At 38.3% G+C, this 22653-nt stretch overlaps 1 protein-coding gene across 2 annotated transcripts; it reads left to right on the top strand.

Annotated features, from left to right (window-relative positions):
- The first annotated feature begins 1849 nt into the window (after window positions 1-1849).
- On the top strand, window positions 1850-20986 carry LOC140231001 (uncharacterized). Of its 2 annotated transcripts, none has more exons than XM_072311150.1 (5): window positions 1850-2049; window positions 6449-6985; window positions 14595-14826; window positions 16002-16235; window positions 16833-20986. In XM_072311150.1, the coding sequence occupies exons 2-5, from the start codon at window positions 6660-6662 to the stop codon at window positions 16956-16958; spliced, it is 918 nt and encodes a 305-aa protein (XP_072167251.1). In that variant the 5' UTR covers window positions 1850-2049; window positions 6449-6659; the 3' UTR covers window positions 16959-20986. The 2 variants fall into 2 exon arrangements, with proteins under 2 accessions (XP_072167251.1, XP_072167252.1); XM_072311151.1 differs by lacking the exon at window positions 1850-2049 and adding an exon at window positions 2067-2184.
- Window positions 20987-22653: the final 1667 nt, after the last annotated feature.

Genomic DNA, 22653 nt, shown 5'->3' with positions numbered 1-22653 from the left:
AATCACAATTTTTGCAAATTTTATATATAATAATGTATAATTTTAAATGGAAATTTGTGAGGGCATGACATCATCAATTCGCTCATTTGAATTAAGAAAAGTGTTTTCCGAGAAAAAAAAAAGAAATGTCAAAATGTCATATCTAGTTATTTCTTATCCAATTTTTGTCATCATTGGAGTTAGGGAGCATTCTGTGGTGTGTTTTTTTCTTTCTTTCTTTTGGAGTTCATTTATTCTTTGTGTGGATTTCCTCTTCTATAGGACTTGTCCGTCTGCAGGCATATGGGAACTATACACATATAGTGGTTTTTTTTCCTTTAAATGTGAGATATAATAGATAACCATGAATATAAATGGTTAGCCATTTTTCCTGTTTTCATAATCATAACTATCATAATCATGATTATAACTTGAATTGATTACTTTCAGATTTGTCTTACCAGAATAAGAATCTGCTGGCTCTTGTTGAAGTATTGAAAGGGAATTCCCCTGCTTATGGGGAATTCCAGTCCAGTTTAAAGTTAACGATAAGAAAGAGTACAATTCTATTAAGTACAACAGTCGGAAAATGTGATAAGTCTGTTAAAGTTATCGAAGTTTCTCTATAGTTTTTGCAAAACAGTTCTGGAACAGTTAATATGAATGCATTTATATTGAGTGAGCTGATAATGTCATCATCTCATAATTTTGCATTGATTCTGTGGACTAAATATGAAAATTGAATTTTCTACTGTAAAAATGTAAAATCTTAATGCTAATCCTATGGCTGAGTAACTTCAATATCACTTGTCAAATCACTCAATACGACTCGGGCATCGATCATGCATGCATTTGAAGAAAAAAAATGAAGTACATGTAATGATGTATCGAGATTTTGTGTAACATCCTTATTGGGTATATATAGGCCTACTCGGCAAGTTGTAAGGAGATGACATCATCAACTCATTCGTCATTTGCATATTTACAAATGACTATTTGTCAAGTGTTTTGCAACAATTAATTAGTACTTCAAAATGACATAATTTCCCGATCTTTAAAAATCTAATATTGATCAGATTTTCACTCAATTTGCTTATAAAATGTTACTCTTTCTTATCAGACCAAACCGGTCCGGAATTCCCCTTTAATGGATAGGCATACTGTAACACTGCATACAATAGGCCTCCCATATACAATTATGTGCATAATATCCATTGCTCCATATTTCAGAAGTTATTATTGGGCCATCCCCAAATTCAGCTATTTCACCAAAGTACGTAGGTCTATAGTGCCTGATGTCTGATATGGCACTTATTTACAGACCAATGCATCATCATAAAAGTATGATGCAACTCTTTGAGTTATCCTCCTGAGAAGCCTATAACTTCAAAGTGCAGTATCAATGGACTCTACCTTTAAATTATGCGAGAGTGTTTTTTTTTTTTTTTTTTTTTTTTTTTGCATATAGTATAGAATATGCTTGGGCTGTGCTCATGTAGATGCCAAGCTAATGTAATCATACTAGTTCTATATAGATTTACGTGAAGGAGGGGGCAGGGGTAACCTCCCCCTCCCCTTCCTCTCCCCTTCCCCAGCTATATGGGAGCTTGTCCCAACATGCCATATACGGACAACTCTCGAGCTGGGAATTCCCATTGTTGGGAAAAGCCAGATGCAAGTGTCCAGTGAGTTCTACACCATAATCCAAGACCGGAATAACAATACATGTAAAGACCTCCAGTGTATGGTATGACATCATCGTGTGTCACAATCGTGGTAGAGTCGTCACAACGGTCTCCTTTTTGCTCCCATTGATCCGATGCATGCAAGGCGACGATAATACGAGCGCAGCCAGTACACGAGATTCGTTTATCGAGAGTGCAACGAGATAATGGTTTCAGGTACTTTTTAGGTCTCCTCCCCATCTTATTACCGGTACCCACTGGGGAAAATCTCTTTGGGCCTTTGCTTGATGCCGGTCATACGTTTTACAACTCTGCTGCTCTGGTATAGTGGATGGTCACATACATTGATGGGCAATCTTGCTGATCTGCAAACAGATTTGTTTTGGTGAGTGTAGGCTGGCTCAGAATTGAAAGGAACACCGGGAAGGTTTTCTACGTATTTAATATGGCTACGTGATACATCAGCATGTGTAGTCCGCACCAGTTCATGAGTTTGTCTGCAGCTGCAGTATACCGGTCTGTGAGTAAAAAACAATCTGTTGAACATATTAGTGACAGTAAATAACACTTCCTAAGTTCCTGACCAGCTGCTGACTGCAATTTGGCATCTGTGGAAGTAGGCCTAAGTCAAGTTCACTAGACTACTCAAACTAAAGACTATAAATTCTTCTAATAAGGTTAATAAGGAGGTTAAACTCTCCCTGGCCTGGCTTGGGATTTTTAAATTTTTTTTGTTTTGTTTTGTTTTGTTAGGATGACTACCAAGTTGAAGTAGATCTAGGCCTACACTATGTACTTAGGCCTAAAGCCCTATCGTAGTTGTAGTTAGTGTAGAAATCTAGACACCAGTAAAGTAGGAGTAGGAGAGCGCATCGTACATACCGCGATACCGGATGCTTATTTTTTGTTTTTCTGAATTCCCTACTGAGAGTGCATTGGAGAGCTTGTTTGGAGAGTGAGAGGATGAAATTTTCAGCAAAAGTAACAAGTGTGTACACTAGACCCTGGCCCTGGTGGACTACAATATTAATTTCTCGGGGTCGGACATCTGGGGATTTTCACTCGGCGAACGCAACTTCTACATAGCAACCAATCGCGAAGGTGCAAACAAAAGACAACTTACATGTATGCCGTAGGGTGCCTATTGCGTGTCGTTACATACATGATACTGTGAACCCCGAATCGTTATTACCTTTTCTGCGCGTTTTACATCCTTTTCAACATGTTTTCAAGGAAGAAAGATGTCATATGAATACTCGGATGGCCTCCAAGGTGATTCACTGAGGAGGAACAACCAAAAATTAGCCTTAATCGGACTGGATTCATCGAATTGCCCATAGGCGTACAACCTTTTAGGCCTATAAGCAGCCAGCTGATTCTGCGCCTGGCTTATCGCGGTCAACCAAGCTTGGCGTCTCGCTGGCTCCGTGCCTCGGCTGGGGAGCATATAAAATGACAAATCTGACAAAAGGATGAAAAAACGGTTTAAATACTAGTAACTAAACGTTAATTTATAGTCGCCACTTGCGTGTATTTCCTATGCACTCCCGGGTTGGGGAACTAATGATAGGCACTGAATTATTTCGCCGCCCATGGCATAGCGCGCCACGTATTATTAGCGCGTGTGTTATACACACATTTCAATTCGATGCATTGTGCATCATCGCATTTGAAAAACTTTGTTAATCTGCCATCTGAAATCCATTCGAAATCAGAAGCATTCTTGCATTAAAAATGTTTTTTTCTCCTGTTACATATTGTAAAATACATTTGGATTACAATTGTGTTTTTATGGAGGAAAAAGGTGAGTTAGGAATGTCTTTTGAGAGCGATGGAAATCCGTTGCCCTAGCTGATCTCCGGTCGCGCGCAGCACGCGTTACATATGTACATACGAAGTCCACACACTCGTGTCCAGTGAGCGGAGAAGCGCACTGCGTGCGTTTCTATACTCTGCTCTATCGCGCAATCGCGATGCCGTATGTTTGCACCTCCGGCAAAATGGCGGATCAGGTTTGTTAGGGAAATCATGTGACTGTGACGTCATGCCGACCCCGAGAATTGTTAATAATGATATTTTCTCCGCTGAGGAAGGAGTACCGTAGGTTAATTGTGATCATTGGCGTTGGTTTGTCTGTTTGCATAAGTTCACAATAAGTTGGAAACGGATTTGAATGAAACTTGCAGGAAAGTCGATAATGACACAAGGAACAGATGATCAAGTTTTGATAGTGAGCCAGGAATTTGTATGGATATTTGAAGGATTTTTTATCTTTTGGCATGTAAGGTTAATGAACATGGGAGTTTCACACAGATGCACATACTGGTTGTTTGCAAAAGCGCGATATAGCACGTGCTCTGCTTAGGCAAGGCTGATGAGGTACCAAAAAGCTTCTAGGACTATATTGGGAAATTTCATGAGTGTATGGGTGGAAATGAGTTGTTGGCTTGGCGGAGGTCTGCACACTCTGAACTCTTTTTTTTTCTAGTTCACAAAGTCCTGAAAATTGCCAATTTTGTCGAATTATGTGAGTTATTCACTCCGATTTTGGGAAAATATACTTTAAGTTAACACCTCTACAAATATCTTCTTTTTTTTTTTTCTTTCAGAGGGGTGCAAAATTGCATCATAATTCCAGACACGATTTCCATGATTGGAATAATCAACATCTTTCACTGAATGCGCCAGAATCACTATTCATACCCACGATTCACTGTACACATTCGTATCAAGCAGACAACAAAGAAAAAAACAGTGTATGAGGTTCAAAATTTGTAATGTTTGGTAAACTGTCTAATGACCGAATGTCATTGAATACGCAGAGATGTACGTGTCGCGAATTACCAATTCTGTCCATTAATAATACCATGTGAATAGTAAGTACCAAGTAGTACCAATTATTACTATTATTTTAGTGACTGTTAAAATGATCGTCATGTCTGTGACTTGTTATTTTGCTCTCAGATTTATACATTGATGTAGGCTATAAATCGTGATGGATCTATATTAATTTGTCTAGTTAATAAGGTGCTACATTAACTAGCATGCTGAGTAAAGTGGGTACATTATATCTCATTGACTTGAAGACTATAAATAGTGACCTAGTGGCAACTCGCGTAGAATTATAACTTGCTAAACTTGCTAATCTAGTTTCTGGGGAGTGGCAAGAAAATCTGACATGTTCAATTTTTTGAGACTTTTTCAAGTCTCCAGCTGGTCTCGGAGATATGTCTTTGCTGTGGAGAAGTCACAAGATTAAATTTTGTCTTTGATGTCTCAGAGATGTCCCTGAGACTTGCAGTGATCCATGGCATTGTGACCTACAATTTTTATCAACGATTATGTGGAGACGTCATGAAGACATAAATCTCTGCGACTGAGAGGACTTCACAGCAATGTCCCTGTGACTTCCATGCAAATAAGTTGTCACCTAATACATATTCAGTATTTGGAGACGTCTCAGACGTTGGTCTGGAGTCGCCCTCTTTAGTACTGGGGAGGGTGCAAGCCAATTGTACAGTCTGTGGCCTTTAGAAAAAGAAATGGTTATAATGTACATTCGAACAAGAGTATTAGAATTTATTTATCGTTACTTTGTCTGCAAAATTATTATACCAACCTATATATCTTTGTATCGGTACGTTTTTGATGTGCAGAGGTTGGCAACTTTGTCAATATTTGATGTTGATGATAGTATACTGTAAAACAAGATATTTTGTGGCATGAAATTTTCGCATAATTGGAGCTGACAGCCTTTTTTGCAAAATGAAATTTTCGCAAGTTGCCTCTAATATTCAATGTGTATAGTGTAGACAAGAACTTTCACAACTTTCTTGGCTCTCGCAAAATTAAAATGCATGCGAACATTCCTCGTTTTACAGTACTACAATGTAGTTATAAAGTAGATAAGCAATGTATGGTAAAAAGCAAAATGGGTGTAAAAAGGACTCGGGTCTAAATTGAGTGTGCACTGCAAAATCTCTTGTTTTGACTTGAACATGTGTATAAAATAAATCTGTGGTACAGTGTACATGTACAATGTATAATAATCTGTGTATGCATTCTTACAAGAATAATCTTTTCTGCATTGCCATGATTTCAAGTAAATTGAGTTTGCACCATTGTGAGCATTCGCTCAATTGTGAATCGTTGTCTCTCGATTACAACTCCAACTGGGTTGATATCCGTAAACACCAGTGCCCTTTGCCCCAATGAAACATTGGTAGTCTGTGGTCTGTAGTCTGTGGGCATAGACTGCATGCTTTGCATCAGTGGACAGTGTTAAAAACAGTGCGTATAAATGTCTGTAAACTTTGAATAATGTACATGTAGGTAGAAAAATATTGAAACAATTTCTTAATGTTTTTTTGGGATAAAAATGTTTGCACTTGCTTTAATATAATACAAAGCAATTATCGAAATGTTTTATTCATTACTTCGATTATGAAAATGAATTGGGGGGGGGGGGGGGTGGGGCTGAAAGCCCTAAGGTGAAGACTACCAGCTTGGTGACTACTAGTCTCTGTGCACACAAGAGAATTGATTGGGTGACACAGGGCAAGAATGTGAGGATTTTTCATAATTGCATCACTGGTGCTGTGACCAAATCAGGTTGACTCACCTACAACTTGGAGGAGCAGGTGAAAGTAAGGGATGACTTTCCTGTGCCCCTCCCTAGCCTTGTGTGCTGAAATGACTACATGTAAACCTTGACTGAATCAGAAATATTTCTATCTGATGTGTAATGACATCAATTCCTCTTTGCTTTAATACATGTGTTATAGGTTCAAGCCACATCTGTGAACTTGGAGCAGCGAGTACAAAGATTAAAAGCAAGAGGAGTGAAGCTGCAGCTTTTGTGTCATCAGCAACAGACTGAAGTTAATCAAGGGAGAAGAGAGAAGCAAAGCAATAGCCTTCAGAGGCAGATTTGTACTATTTAGTCACTGTTATCATATGCAACTACTGGAACATTAGGTGCAAGAGGACTTGACAATGTCAACAATGAATGGCACCAAGCCGGCCTCCATTTCTGTGCCGGCCGAGGGACTTGCACCAGAATGCCCTGCTGAAGAGCAGATACCGGAAATGTCGCCAACATCCAAGGAGTTCAAGGAGAGTTTGTCCCAGAGGAGAAAATCCTCGCAGCTGTTGTCCCCTCTGCGGATGAAACCAGCCCCACGAGGAGTGGATGCCATCGATGGGGCAGATAGGGAAGAGGTGGAGGAGGAGGGCGTTAACTTGTTCAACTGCTTTGTGGAGGAAGAGCTCTTACGACAGGGCATCCAAGAAACCACCAGCGTAGAACATGCCGTTACAAGGTTAGTGAAACAATTGATTTTGAATACAAGCTAGTGTGCAGATATACAGGTGTACATGTGTAAATGTCATCGTGCATGGAATTACACCATGTACATTATGTATTGCATCATGTTTGTCATTAATCCTCATGTTAGACACAGAGATGCATGTTAGTCACAAATACAGTAGGGCCTAAGTATCATACAAATATGAACCAGACATGTATGTTGACATGACTTTATTCCCAAATATGTCAGTCCAAACTTGGTCACTGTTATGTCATCACAGTGTTTTTCATGATTTGTTTCCGTAAGATTTCCTCTTGACTTTGTGATACTCATATCAAACACCAAACTCTCCATGGGATGTGAATCCAGAAATCCCCAACTGTACTATTTAAATCAATACATACTACACATTTTTTCATGTACATTGTAAATATTCACCAATTTTTACTCTCAGGAACTCTCACAGTGCAGAAGTAATTTAGTGTAGGCCTACATAGATTCTGCGCTTTATAAATTGCAATATCACTGGTATTATTACCATACTATTCTTAGAAAAAATACCCCAAACAAAGTTACAATTTGAGGATTAATCATAGCATTGATATTTCAGATACAATATTTAATTTTTTATACATGTTGTTATGACATGGTACCGGGTAATGAATATGGCTACAATTGGGTTATTAGTTGTGATCCCTCACAAATTGTGAACAATTGAGATTATATTTGAAAACCTCGTACAAACCTGCTCCAGCCTCCATACACATTGTTTTTACAATGCATTTTAACAATTTGAAGCAACTGTGTATTGTACGTTGAGTTAAAGTACAAAGTCCTTGAAATGCACAAGCTGCACTGAACTAGCACAAGTGTGAAGGTTTTGGGGAAAATAAAAAACACATGCAGAAATACAGTAGTACTGTAGCTCATGTACAAATTTCATTTAAAGAAAAAGGAGGCCAAGTTGTGCTGAAACTGGAGTGAAAGATCAATTACAGAGAAATTTCCCCTTTTTAATTTCAAAATGTTATCCACATTACATGTGGATGTGTTGGCTGGTAATCAAATATTAACACTGGTTTGTGAATCATACAAAGGAATGATTCATTACAGTTTTAATGGTTACCTGTACCTATACTAAAATAGGTACTATGCCTCACCCCTGATACATTCTTCCTTTTACCTGTACAGCATGTCATTGTGGAAGGTTCTTATGAACAAGTTCTTCTGATGAGAGGCAAATACACAGGAATGTAAAGCACTCCTTTTGCCACTAAATGGCAACCTGTACCCTGACCCCATATGTACGTACTTCAGACTCAAATGCAGAGATGATATTTTGGGGACTTTTTCTGCAGCTTGTTAAAAGACCCTACTAATAAATGCAGTCCTTTGCAGCACTTGTGGTTTTGATCAAACCTCAGCAAATGGGTCTGGAAGCCAGGCTATTCGCTTGATCTTGCATCACAACAGTGACATTAACAATCAGGGGGCATATTCAAATGAGCAACTGGGTGTGATGAGTCACCTTGGTCATTCTAAACACAAACCAGTAATGTGCAGAACAAAAAAAAAGGAAAAAATCAATTTTCCTTTGTTAGTGTACAAATGGGTGTGGCCCCCTCCTTGGAACAGCAGGGGACCATCGTGGTCTTACCCCCACATCTTTTTGTTGATATTGTACATGATTAACATATGACATCATATGTTTTGGTGTTTCCTCCACTTGCCACCAATCAGAGAGCCTTGTACGCTCCCATTGTTTGTATGTGTTCTGGGGATGATGTTGCAATACCAGACCTTTGTTAATTGAGCAATCCAGCCGTATCTTGGTCTGTTTCCAGCATCTTCCATGTTTACACAGGGCAGGAAATTCAGCCAGGTCTCCTTTGTGTCTTTAGGACAGCCATAACTTAGTTATCCCACCTTGAATACTCTACTGAATAACTTTTAATGGACAATGTGATGAAATTTTATTCAATTTTAGCCTTCTTTTCACAGCACTTCTTTTGTAACAAGTTGATAATGGGAAGATTCAACATGCAGGAACACAGTGAATTACAAAGAGAAAACAAACAAACTCTGATTGTGTTATGATGCCATTGTGTGAATGGGTGTAACTTTAATTGATCAATCCAGGTATCAAAATGGGGATATAACCTTTGTGTAAGCTTGTTGTGCAATCACAGAGGAGTATCATTCTCTAGTATGCATGTACCATAGCTTGGCACCCTTGGCTCAACATTTGTGGGTTGTTAGTCAAACATGATGCTATTGTCAGACATGCAAGGCCATCAAGACAAGCAAACAGAAAAAACAAAAAGCCAAAACACAAAAAAACTGTTAACCATCATGTGACTGTCAAAAATTGCCTATTTTTAATTCTTTTTTTTTTAATGCTTTCGCCACGAAGTGTCGCCGGAGGCATTATTTTTAATTGTTCCTAAATATATTTCTCCCTATTATTGTATGTTTTCTGTCTGCAGTGGCCTCTATCCTCTTTTTTTTTTGTCTCTTTTGTTGTGTTTTGTTCCTTCACTGTATTTTTTTTTAAATTATGGTTTTGTGTGATATTCAAATGTTCTATTTTAAGAATTGCTTGTTACTGGAAGTGTTGGTGTTGATTTCCTTTTTATAGCTCTGTAGGTACTGTAGTTTTGTTGTTCTGGCTTAAGAGTGTACATGATCAGCAGTTGCTAATGTGATCAACACATGTCACCTCAAAGCTGCAGTTCAGTCACAGTTCATTTAAATGTAAACAATGATAGCAGTACAAGATGTATTAACTGCCATAGTACTGTGATCGGAGATGAAGATGTATGTTTAGCTGGAGAAGACTGTGTTAGTGGTTAAGACCGATGATTCATGTGATCTGGTAGGGAATATTATGCTTTCTTAGACAAACAAACACAAAGACTCAGGGCATACAGTTGCAATCTACTACTGTAAGTACTACTTGGTACAAAGTTTATTGCTTTTTTAAGCACTGGTGTCACACTTTGATTGCACACTTTTTTGTTTCTTTCTTTGTGTGTGTGTGTGGGTGTATTTTTTTTTTTTTTTTTTTGGGGGGGGGGGGAGTATACAGAGTAGTGAAGGCTTTGTCTTTGAAACTTTAGAAAAGACAGGAAAGAAGAAAAACATGCAAAGACTAATCGGCATTGCGATTTGCCGATAAATGTTGGTGCAGTGGAATAGTCTTTCCAAAAATCAGGAAGAATTTACGAGAGCATCCTCTTTCATTGTGACTTTGAGCTAAAAGGCCTGTCATTGTGTACATGGGGTGGAAAACGATAAAAACACGAAGGAGTGAAGAGAATCAGGTTTGTGTTGTTTCCCTATTAAATGTCTATTATTAGAGCTACAGTACATTGCATAAAATAATGTGAAATAACACATAATGTATGTACTGGTACCTTCTTGCATTATCTTTTAGACCCCGTTTACAGTGAGTGAAAATTTCACTGTAAACATGCAAAAGGCCAAATGCGGAACCAAAATCGGCCACACCTTTGGCCAAGCTCTGGGGGTAGTCTCGGCTGAGCCAAACCTTTTCTCACTGTAAACGCAAACTGGGCCAAATGCAGTACCAAATTGCGACCGGTGCCCTCCCAATAATAGTGTTTGTTTACAAGTAGTGCGCCACTACGACAAAATATTGAAAGGTTTGAATTAAAAGCCCGGGCCGAGCCCTCCACTGTAAACGGACAAAATTGTGTGGCCGAGTACCGCAATTGAGGCCTGGCTCAGCCTGGGCTCGGCCCGGGCTCAGCCAAGCCCCGCAGTGTAAATGGGGTCTAAGAGCTCAGAATGTCTAAAGAGTACAGCTGTACATTTCCACATAGTGTATTAAGGTATTTGGAAACTTTGAGATGCATTATTTCACTAATTAATGACCCATTTTCTCTGAAAGATGGTGCAATGGATTACTCAGTACTGAAATGTGTCTCTTTCACATATCCAAAATAATTTTTTTTTTTTTTGCTAGAGATACACTTTAATGAAATGCCTCTCTGATCTCGTCACTTGTCCTCATACTGATATTTTTATTTTACCATCATACACAGAAGGTTACTTTACCTTACACAGTGGCTGTGTGTGTGTGTGTGTGTGTGTGTATGTGTGAGTGTGTCAAGGGAGAAATGGTCTTTTCCTCATCATTCTCAAACCAAAACATGTTGACACTTGACTAACATTACTGTCTTGTGCTAAGTGTGTCAGCTTTTTGTGATGGTGAACCTGATTTTGGCATACAATGTACATGTATCTACACAATTATAAATGTCATACTGTAGCTCCAGCCATTAGAGATACATTGTACAAGCTGTACAAGGGAGATGACAGGGGATGTTTTCAAATGTGATGTACAAGACATGTTCTGGCTTGTCATGTTCTAATAGTGATTTCTTTTTTTTTTTCTGTGCGGTCCTTAGAAAGTCATATGCTGTGTTTGTACATGTACAATGTATGTGCTCAGGAACTTTTGTACTGTGCTTGAAGTACTGTACAAGCTGTTGTAATACCTACTCTATGTTATTGTCCTTATGAGTATGTTTCTGTACAATTGTACACCAATTTGAGGTATTGTCTTGCTGTTTTGCAATTGAAACTGTCACCTAGTATGAAAGTGGAAGACAGACATGCTGTCACGATTTCCTCACTCCACAAGTTGCAACCAGTGTCGATCATGTACACCAATCTGCAGCCTCTTCATCATACATTGTACACTGTAGGAAAGTAGTCTTTTTTTTTTTCTTTTTTTTTTTTTGGTCCCACAATTTCCTCTTCAAAGTGCTTATTAGTATCCTCCAGTCATAACAGAAGCCATTAAACCTATCTGTATGATCCGTGTAGTCTGTTCTGACTACTGTTTACAATCATATACAGTACATACATTGTAAATACATACAATGTAGATCCTGTATGTACACAACTCTAGAACTGTACATGTACACACATGTGTCTCGCCACATACAATGTAGCAGTATGAAACTTTATACATATTTCACATTTTATACATGTAACTTGTAAATAAACAGCATTTTTATCAGAAATATGTCTTTTGTAATACACACATAGGCCTATAGGGAAACTTTTTTGCAGCATTTCTACATGTACACCTGTCCTGTACCCTGGTATTTTGATCCCACACAGCAACATGAAACTTGAAAAAAAGAAGAAGTATTCATAAAACAGAACAAAACAAGAACTTTGCATTTAGAAATTTACACACATTTTGACAGACAGGGTGGTGAGGATTCAACACTCACTCTTCTTACACTGGCTTATCAATGAAAGTACAATGTACATTGTACTGTGACAGCAAGTGACAGCTCAGGTTATTCAGATCAAGTCATTTCTGAATTTCAATGTAGGCAAATGAGACTTGCCAGTATTTACTGAATTTTGTGTACATTAAACCATTCATGACAAGTGAATTAGAAATGTATTTGTGCATCAGTTATGACAAATCATTTAATCATCCTTCCAAAAATAAACTAAACTGGCACAGATCCAAAATGGCCCAGTCGGGTCTCCAGAACAGTATAGTTAGCATGGTCATGCAGGGTTGAGGGAAGAGCCTGTTGATAGTGATAGAAATACAGATAGGAAAGGATGTGGGCATATACCAGGGTCACATTGTTTGCTGTGATAGCTCTTGACCAGACGGATGCACTATTGAACTACAATGTACTTCAGCGAGGTAATTTTAGAAAACACATTTGTAGCTTGGTGTATGTGATGTTCCTGTACTTGTAAGTTACAATGTACATGTATGTATTTAATGTACATGTACTTCTTGGACAAAGACAGCAGTAATATGCTATTGCATGTATACCCCAAATTGTGTGTGTTGTTATTTGGTGTGTTGTTTGGCCAGATACTGCTGTATTGATGGCTCATTCTTCCTCTATTAATGTATCTTTAGAAGGTACAGTTTTGTATAATGTTTAATTTTATACTTATGTAAGTGTAGAAAAAGGATGATGTAATTTATAATCTAGACTATTAAACTACAACAATCATAAAAACCAAGTCAGTGAGCTAGTGATGCAAGGTTTGGTACAGAAGAGTACCGTATTGTACTCATGTACATTGTACAGGTACAAGCTATTGTGAGTCATTAAACAGAATTCCCACCAAGTGCATGTCAGAGCTCTTTTAATTTCATCCTGCAAAACAGGAAAACAAAATACCCATCTCTCTGTTTGCATCCTTTTTGTTGCTTTAATGTTGGCAGACAGCCAAAGGTACTACAATATAGGTGCAACATGTAAATACAGTAGGATGATGTGCTTACCCTGGCAGAGATGCTCAAAATAGAAGATGAAATAGATGAAGAATCACTGCCACATGATAGTGTCTGTTACATGCAAAGTTATTGCAAGCACCTCATAAAAGCCCCTTCCCAGACATGTTGCAGCTTGAATTGGCATCATGAATCTTTAATGAGGAAACTGAATTATGTTAATAAGAGAATTGTAGGAAACGCACCAAAAAAATCTTTGGCTTTGTTCCAAATTTACAGCGCATCAGAACCACTGAACTTGAGCAGATTTTGATTGTTATGTCCTATTGTTGTGATCCAAAGATAATCTCTCTCTCTCTCTCTGTTGATAATGCGAGGAAGGAGTTCAAATGGTATACAATACTGACAATACTCAGTCCTGGAATGCACTTTGGGATGAATGGCGGTAGATGATCTATACAACATGTGGGAGGAGCCAGTGAGAGTGTGTTGTGACATATGCTGATGAATCATGAATGGGGACTCCCCTCCCCTGGCTTGTTTATTCCATGATCTGTCATCATCTTGGTCTCTGCATGAATAATAAGCACTGATGTAGTTTTAGCACTCAGTCTTCATCGAGACAGCAAAGTGTTAGGTTCTCTGTCGAGGCTGATTACTCAGCACGAGTCATTATTACTCTGTGATACATAGTGTACCTTCATCAGTGAGCTATTACCTGATCCACAAACTCCTTGGAGATAATTTCTTTTTTAAGCACAGGAATTTGGTCGTGATTCGTTACAGTGAAAATTTCTTATTTTTGAGATTATCACAGTTGATTTAAAAGTGGATATTTAAAAATGCTTCTCTGCTTTTGGTGTATATTAAGAGTGAAAGGATGGTTGAGTTACCTGTGGTAAGTTCATGCTTTTAGTGATGCCACAATCTGGTTTTGCGTTTTACCTATTTTCTGTTTTCTGTACCTGGTACTTAAAGTTACTGTTTATTGCTGTATTTACATTGACAATGATTTGGTGACTGTTTAGTTGACCCTTTGATTAAATTAAATCTTGTACTTTGTTGAGTATGAGATTTTCAGCAAGACTCATTCTTCCTTCTTTGTGATGTTCAAATAAGATTGGGCATTTTTCCCCCAAATTGTGATAATATACTGATTTTGGATGGAGTGAACTTCTGTTGTATTGTAACAAGGAAATCTAGATGCTGATTCTCATGATAACACTTGCATGTTCTGTCTTTTCTCAGCAAGCATACAATATATTTGTGCATCCACCTTCATATTTGATATTTGTGAACATTTAGACAATGAAAAACAATGAAGTGACACTCATATTTCCCCTTGTTTTGTTTTGCCCTATATATTTGCAGTGCCACCATACAATCAAGGCAGGAAACCCCAATGGTGACAGTGTCAGAATTCAAGTTTACCGACCATCACACGACCAGCAGGTCATCAGTGGCAAGCAATGGCAGCGCCACGCCATCCCTCCTCAAGTACCAGAATCCCAAGTGGGCGCGAAAGGGGCGGGACCTCCGGAAGCTTGCTGACCAGTTCGCCAGGTCTCCGGAGAGGCAGAGAGTACGGGAGAAGGCGTCTGAGGTACATGCACACATCTATCTCATTGCTGGGAGGGATGTTCGTGGAGTCGCAGGGAAATGTTGCTCCATGCTTAGATTGACTTTAGTGAATACTGTATTCAGTGTATACGCCATATATTTAGTGAGTCTAAATTTTCACAAAAAGGGACTTCCTTACAATCACGCGAGTGAATAAATTTGCGATCGTGAAGTACACCTGTACAGTACTGAAAGGAGAACTGTATGTACATCACATTCATGTCAGAATCAGAGTCAATTTATTTGTGTGTCTTTAAATTCGTGAATAGCACCTGACTCGCGAAATTCACAATGATAAAAACCTCGCGAGATTTCGGCATATACAGTACACTGTAGATCAAAGCCAAACAGAGAAAACTGTGATAGTTTCTCCAGATAAAGAACCAAGGGAATTAGAGTAAGCTATGAAATTGTTCAAATGTTTTAAATAGATGTTTGTCACCATCATGTATTTCTGTTAGTTGAGGTGACAATCTCATTTCTTCAAAATCTCTTCTTTTTTTTTGTACAAATGGAAATACACACACACAAATAAAATCTTGTGATAGAAATTGTAAATGTGTTTGAAAAAAAGGAAGGAAAGAATATGAAGAGTTTGTTTGCAAAAACCGATAAGTCCATATTTGCCAAATAGAAATATTTGCCATTAAAGGTCAAGAAAAATAAAGAGAATAATAAGAAGATTTTTGCTTCTTTTGACCATAACTTTAAAAATATACCTTTATACATAGTGACCAATATATCATTTAAAAGGTATTATTTTGTACTTTATGACAGAGACCGTACTTCAAAATCTTCAAAAATGGACTTATCGGTTTTTGCGAACAAACTCTTCATATATGCATTGCTATTAATCATTTCAACTCTTAAATGCTCACATATAGAGTTTGAGATTAACATTCGGCAAGGTTCTAGTAACGTCGTTTATAGGGTAAGGATTGAACCAGAGTAGTGATAATGACACAGAAAAAAGTCTTATGGCATTCAAGCATTTGGAGATTTAACCAAATATTTTTTTATGTGATGATGGACTTTGACAAACTTGTGGAGTTGTGATTTTTTTTTTCCTTCTGCTGATATGAGAGATTGTAAAGTTGGTGGGTTTGAAATATTTGATAAACTAAATTATCCAACTAATTGTGACCGATTCTTTCACAGACCATTGATGACGACAACATCACAGCAGCCATGTTCTGGGATATGCTTTCCGAGCTCTTCTTCCAGGGCCAGGTGACGCGAGAAAGAGTGGTGGTCCTCTTTTTCTTCTGCAGCGACGTGGCCATCTTCGCCCTGGGGCAGAAGAGTGTGGAGTACTTCCATCGATTCATGGTCTGGGCCCTGCAGTTCATCCGTCGCCACGTCTGCAACTGGGTGGCTGACAATGGAGGCTGGGTAAGTCTAGGGGAGGAGGGCTATGGTCATTGGCTGTCTAATATTGGATCTGTCCCCTTTCAAGTTTTGGTACATTTCTTTGGGGAAAAAAGACCCCAGAAAGAAATATACTCAAGATTACCTTAGCAGTATTTGAGAGCTTTCAACAGTGACATTCTGGATTATATTTGTGGAGATCAACTTTAGTCAAAAATCTGAGGTAAATAGAATTGAACTGTCAAATATATGTAATCACACATAGTCAAACCCATTTCGTTGTATGGTATAATAGGATTAACCTTTCAGTGCGCAATCAGTGGGATCTTCACAAAATTCTTGTAGCCAACATTTGCATGTGTCAAGAAAAAAAGAACTTTCTGTGAAGTGACCATCAGTAGTCTGTTCAAGAATTAAAAGTTACGCAACAAAGATAAGATGTTAGATTTCTATGTCATGTGAACAAATACTTTTGCATGTGTAAAGAAAAAAATATCTTTATGTGAAGTGGCCACCAGTTGTCCATTCAAGAAATAAAAGGGAAGCAACAAAGTTACCAGAATATTTCCGTGTCGTGTTAACAGTGTGATACGATCTTCTTCTCTCCTTCTCTATTCCCAGGATACTGTTCTCTATGCCTCAGTCAGCACACTGGGGTACTTTGCAAAGGGAGCAGCCATCTGCCTCGGAGCGTACCTTGTCTACAAATTGGGCAAGCGAGCAATCACTGGTGTGACGCAGCGATAGCCGCCACATTGCCACATCCATGTGCGCCGAAAAAGTTTAATTTTTGCACCAAATCCTCGGAAGGGGCCGACATTGGATGGAAGAACTTGCAGGACTTTCGTCGGAGGAAGAGATACTAATCCGGATGAATAGGAAGGGTCTACTTCAAATAAAAGAAACGTATCCTACTGCATGTGCTTGAAATGTGTGTGACCGTTTCCTGACTTGTACTATGCAAGCTTTTTAAACTTGCAGACATGGATCGTGCTAAGAGGGTCTCGCTTCTTGCGGCAGGCCGTTGAGCAGAGTAAATGTGTCAGTACAGGCTGTTACTCGGCTATATGCACCGTTTGTTTTTACATGTGAGGAGAGATGGCAAACTCTCATGTCTAAGCTGTACCATCTGTAGTGATTATGACCTTGTGCCTTCTGAAACACATAAAGAAAGCATAAAGTGCTACATCCTCACATGCTAAAACCGCAGGTCTGACATCTGATTGTGTTTTGCATGGTGGGTTGTTATTTCCCTCAAATAGTTTAGAGGGTTTTCTCGGCAAGTGAAGCCAAAGACTCATGCTGATTTAAACCAGGAGAAATGTATTTCACAGTGTTAGAAATGTCAGTTGGTAGGGAAGCAAGTTGAATTTTCTCCAAACTGAGTTTGGACATTTCTTCAGTGAATGCGAGGTCTCCAGAACCAAAGAATCTGGCCAAAACATTTTTTTATTCATTTATTTTTTTTAGTGGCTGTTGCTTGAGTTCACAATTCTAGTGACCAGCGTATTTATTTTCTTTCTGAGTAGTGCCCGTACCAAACTTTCCCACAGAACCTTTGTAACAGGACAGAAGTTCTTGTAAGAAACATTTTTTCGGCTACTGTATCTGAATGCAGCATGTATATATGTTGTAGGTACGATAAAGTTTTCATTAATAACATAACCCCTTTTATGGCCTGATATTGTCAATGTTGTAATGCTCTACTTAGTAATTTGCTGTCATGCACTTAATCATTTATTTTGGTAGCAAGCAGCAATCTTTTTTTTTTTTCTTTTTATTTCTTTTGGTGGGTGGATGAATGTAGCACTTAAGTCATGGACGCTATGCTTAAAAATATAACAAGTTTCTGCCATTGTTATTTGTGCAAATAAGTAATTAAAATAATTACATGGTCATAACATTCCCTGTTTTTTTTTTTTTTAGTGTCATTTTTAGAGTTTCTGTCCTCTGATACTGAGAATGTACTTCCTGAACATGTAATCAACATGTAGATGAAATAGGCCTGCAATGTGATACCCATCTTACAGCAGTAGATGGGTACTCACTCAACTTGCCATAATTGTTTAATGAATTCTTGTCGATGCAATAAGTGGTGCTTCATATGCTTAGCTTTAGTGCTTGAGGTGTATCTGATTACGCGTTGAAAAGTGTTGATGATTGATTCTGTAATTGTCCGTTATTTCTTGATTTTTTATATTTTTGCTACAAAAGGAGCAACTGTTTTTAGGAATCAATGTCACAGGAACTTACACTTCCAGATACTGTGTCTTGTCATAGCAAATGGGGTTTTGGAAATTATTAATGTTGGTAGAGAAGAAAAAGGAAAGAATTCCGTGATTTCCTCATTTTCAGTCTGATTATCACAGAAATGCTGCAGGAAATTTTCTCTCAGGGAGAAAACAAAAATTGTTATGCTTTTCTACTATCTTCCTCCAAAGATTTCACTCTCTGTGTCCAATGTCAATGTGGTGATATTAGGTGAGCATTTTACGATTCCATCGGTTGTTTGGAATGAAGAAAGTGTGGGGGCATATTATCCACAAATTCCCAATACTTCCTTAATGTCCGAGTTATATTGCTTTAATCACTGTTGACCTTATTATATTTTGTGTTTTTTTGTTTGTTTGTGTTTTTGTTTGTTTTTTTACTTCCAGTCTGTTAGGGTGTGATTCTGATGAAGATGAGTATTCATGAAATAGATTTGTTCTAACCATGTTTTGTTAAAAGAAACTGGATATGGATACGTTGCCATGTCAAAGAAGCAGTGGAAAATGTGGATTTAAGTTATTTTTAGCTCATACGAGGGACACTTGATTGACCTATTGTGTTTGACTAAATGTAGAAGGCATGAAGGTGCAGCTGGGAATGGACATGTATTGACTAAATCAATAACATGAAAGACAGCTTGCTAATGATTGCAACTTGGTAGAGTCCTTGCTATGAAGGACATCTGACCGTGGTCTGTTTTATCAAGATTTTTTTTTTTCTTTGCTGACGTCCCAAGTTGTGGAATCAGCTTCATTTGTTTCAGGTTCGAGGTTACTTTGTGATGGAATAGTGTACATTATTTTGCATATTCTATTGTCTGGGTGTATATACATGTATAAAAAAATAGACGGCAGGGCTAGCTTGGTTCCCTTTGATCCTTTGCGCTCTTTCAGTCGCCCAGGTTACAGCATTCAGATTCTGTGCATTATTATTTCTGTCACAGAGAATACATATGACAACTCTGACAATTGCAAAGTTTGCCCCAAGTTGTGCATGAAGCTTGAAGTTCTAACCACAGAAAAAAAAAGGGGGGGGGGAAGGAAAACATCTCTGTACTAGAAACATGTATTTTTTTAATATTAGCAAATGTATTTGTTGACCATTAAAACTGTTGAAAAGTACTTGAAACTCTTCTGACCTTGAGTGTTATTTTCTTCTATGTCAGTGGGGTAGTCCTGATATAAATCAGTGCATGGGCATATATGCCTTTCATATCTATCCCATCTCAACCTTTCTTATTGACCCATAATCAGAGAAGTAGGAATTGTCAGTATTTGTAGCGGGCACTTGTTGCCCCAAAGCTGAGGAAAAAATGTGTGTGAAGGTTTAAGTGTGTGTGCATGCATGCATTCAGCATACAATCATTATTAATCTAATGTGAATCACCATCAATTAAAGGGAATAGTCCCACTATGTACAAAGCATTCATGTTCTTCATATTTATTGCTAATATGGTTGGTGCGCTGTCCACCATTTGAAGAAACCTTAAAATTCTTCTCTGGCATACAAAAGAATTCCCATTCTGCATTGAAACAGTAACTAGGAGTGTACATAGTAATATCCCAATGTTGTACTGGTACTTATTCAGAGATCACAAGTACTACAGTAGTATGTAGTTGTTTGTGTGTTGTTGTTTTTTATTGTTGGAAAGAAGGCAAAGTTTGGAAGCAGCTTTCTTGCAAAATTTAGAAGACATTAAACCATTTTGAACTCTTGTCACACAATTGGGTATGTTTTGGTAACTTCATTAAATCATGTCATTCAGGGACATGTAGAGATGTCTGTAATAGGTGGCGTGCAAATTTCACATTGAAGATGTAAATATTGTTTCATTTTAGTGCATTACAGAGAAGACCATGTAATAAGTATACAGTAATAGACGATACAAGGGTAAAAACTAAAACACACCTTAAGATGTTGGTGTGGAGACATTCACTTTGTTCCCATTGTACTCCTGTGTATCATCTATTTAAAATGCTCACATCTCATTGGCCCGTGCATTTGTATTGTCATGGTAATAGCAGTCGGTGCCATCAAAATCACTTGTATATACCCCTTTGTGTTATCTTTTCATCTTCTCTATCTGTGTTCCCTTTATGACCTTTTGTAAATTTGTTTACTTGTATGTGGTTTTCTTTTTGTTTGTTTGGTGTTTTTTTTGTGTGTGTTTTTTGTTATATTCAAATTATCTCTGGCCATGGGAAAGTGAAGACTTGATTCTAGATTCAATTGAATCATATTCATTGTGTACAGTTTACATGTGGTTTGCGTGGTTCTGTTATAAGATACAAGTACCTTTGTAAAACCATCCAAAAAAATTTTGAAGAGACAGTTTGAAATATACAGTGTGAGGGAGATTGAAAGAAAAAAAAAATAATTCATAGATTCTGTATTTTTTTCATACATTGTATTTGCCAAATATGTACATATGCCATCACACATTATTTTGAAAGAGAAGTTGAATAAATAAGGATTAATTGAATAAATTTTTGCCTTTCAAATTATGTACTTTGTGGAAAGTGTCTTTTCTATTGACTGTGACTTCATGTTGTAAAGCAAGCCTGATTGCATATATTAGAAAATCTTGATTAGTGTATGAGAATATGATTATTTGTGCCTTCAATAGACTTTATGCATGAATATGTTTATCAACATAGGCGCCGGAAGTGGGGGGGCAGGGGGGGCGGCCGCCCCCCCAATCCAAAAAGTGGGGGGGCAAAACGCATTTTTGCCCCCCCAAAAAGCCCCCCTCCAAAAAAAAATGAATAAATAAACAAATAAATAAAAATAGATAAAATAAGAAAGATATGTACATAAATGAATAAACGCGAAAAAACATAGCTACAAACGGCAGTTTTTGGACTGTAAAATGTCAAAATTTCCAAGCTCACTCGCTCCGCTCGCTCGCATTCAATCGCTATGCCATTCTCCTGATGTTGCTGCCAGTAATTGCCAGCAGTTGCGCCTGGGCCGCCCCCCCCCCCCCTTAATTTCCAAAGCGAAAAAACAAATATAGCTACAAACGGCAGTTTGGGGACTGTAAAATGTCAAAATTAATCGTCAAATTTATTCGTTATGCCATTTTCCTAACGTTGCAGCCAGTAATTGCCAGCAGTTGAGGCCGGTGTGCCTCCCCCTTAATTTCCAAAGCGAAAAACATAGCTACAACGGCAGTTTTTGGACTGTAGAATGTCAAAATTTTCAAGCTCGCTCGCTTCGCTTGCTCGCATTGAATCATTATGCCATTCTCCTAATGTTGCTGCCAGTAATTGCCGGCATTTGCGCCCGATGCGCCCCCATTAATTTCCAAAGCGAAAGATATAGCTACAAACGCCAGTTTTGGGACTGTAGAATGTCAAAATTTTCAAGCTCTCTCGCTTCGCTCGCTCGCATTGAATGGTTATGCCATTCTCCTAATGTTGCTGCCAGTAATTGCCAGCAGTTGCGCCCGATGCGCCCCCATTAATTTCTAAAGCGAAAGTTATAGCTACAAACGCCAGTTTTGGGACTGTAGAATGTCAAAATTTTCAAGCTCGCTCGCTTCGCTCGCTCGCATTGAATGGTTATGCCATTCTCCTAATGTTGCCGCCAGTAATTGCCAGCAGTTGCGCCCGATACCCCCCCCCCCCTTAATTTCCAAAGCGAAAGATATAGCTACAAACGGCAGTTTTGGGACTGTAAAATGTCAAAATTTTCAAGCTCTCTCGCTCCGCTCGCTCGCATTTTATTGTTATGCAATTCTCCTGATGTTGCTGACAGTATGTAAGTTGTGGTTTCACACCGTCATTCCATAATCCATGTAAGGAAAACTTACAATGTTCCTCAATGACTGCGTTGTTGAATGTATCACATTCTGTAATGTATTGTAGTCCCATTATTGCGCACGCACACACGCACAAGCATACACACTGTCAAAATTACTTTTCCACAAGGTGCCCACCCCCAATGTTTCGACCCATCATACGCCACTTTATATGCATACACACACACACACACACACACACACACACACACACATATATATATATATATATATATATATATATATATAGATGTGTGTGTGTGTGTGTGTGTGTGTATATGTGTGTGTGTGTATATGTGTATATTGTGTAACATATGTATGGTCTATAGTGAGCCCCCTCCAATATTTGCCCCCCCAATCCAAAACTGC

The sequence above is a fragment of the Diadema setosum genome, chromosome 7, assembly GCF_964275005.1.
Source record: "Diadema setosum chromosome 7, eeDiaSeto1, whole genome shotgun sequence".
NCBI lineage: Eukaryota > Metazoa > Echinodermata > Echinoidea > Diadematoida > Diadematidae > Diadema > Diadema setosum.
The sequence above is the reverse complement of the archived record's forward strand: the minus strand, read 5'-3'. Positions and strand labels throughout refer to the sequence as shown.

Coding starts and splice junctions, on each gene's coding strand:
- LOC140231001 (XM_072311150.1), top strand. CDS start 6,660: ATGTCAACAATGAATGGCACCAAGCCGGCCTCCATTTCTGTGCCGGCC. Junction 14,827..16,001: donor TACGGGAGAAGGCGTCTGAG/GTACATGCACAC, acceptor ATTCTTTCACAG/ACCATTGATGACGACAACAT. Junction 16,236..16,832: donor TGGCTGACAATGGAGGCTGG/GTAAGTCTAGGG, acceptor CTCTATTCCCAG/GATACTGTTCTCTATGCCTC.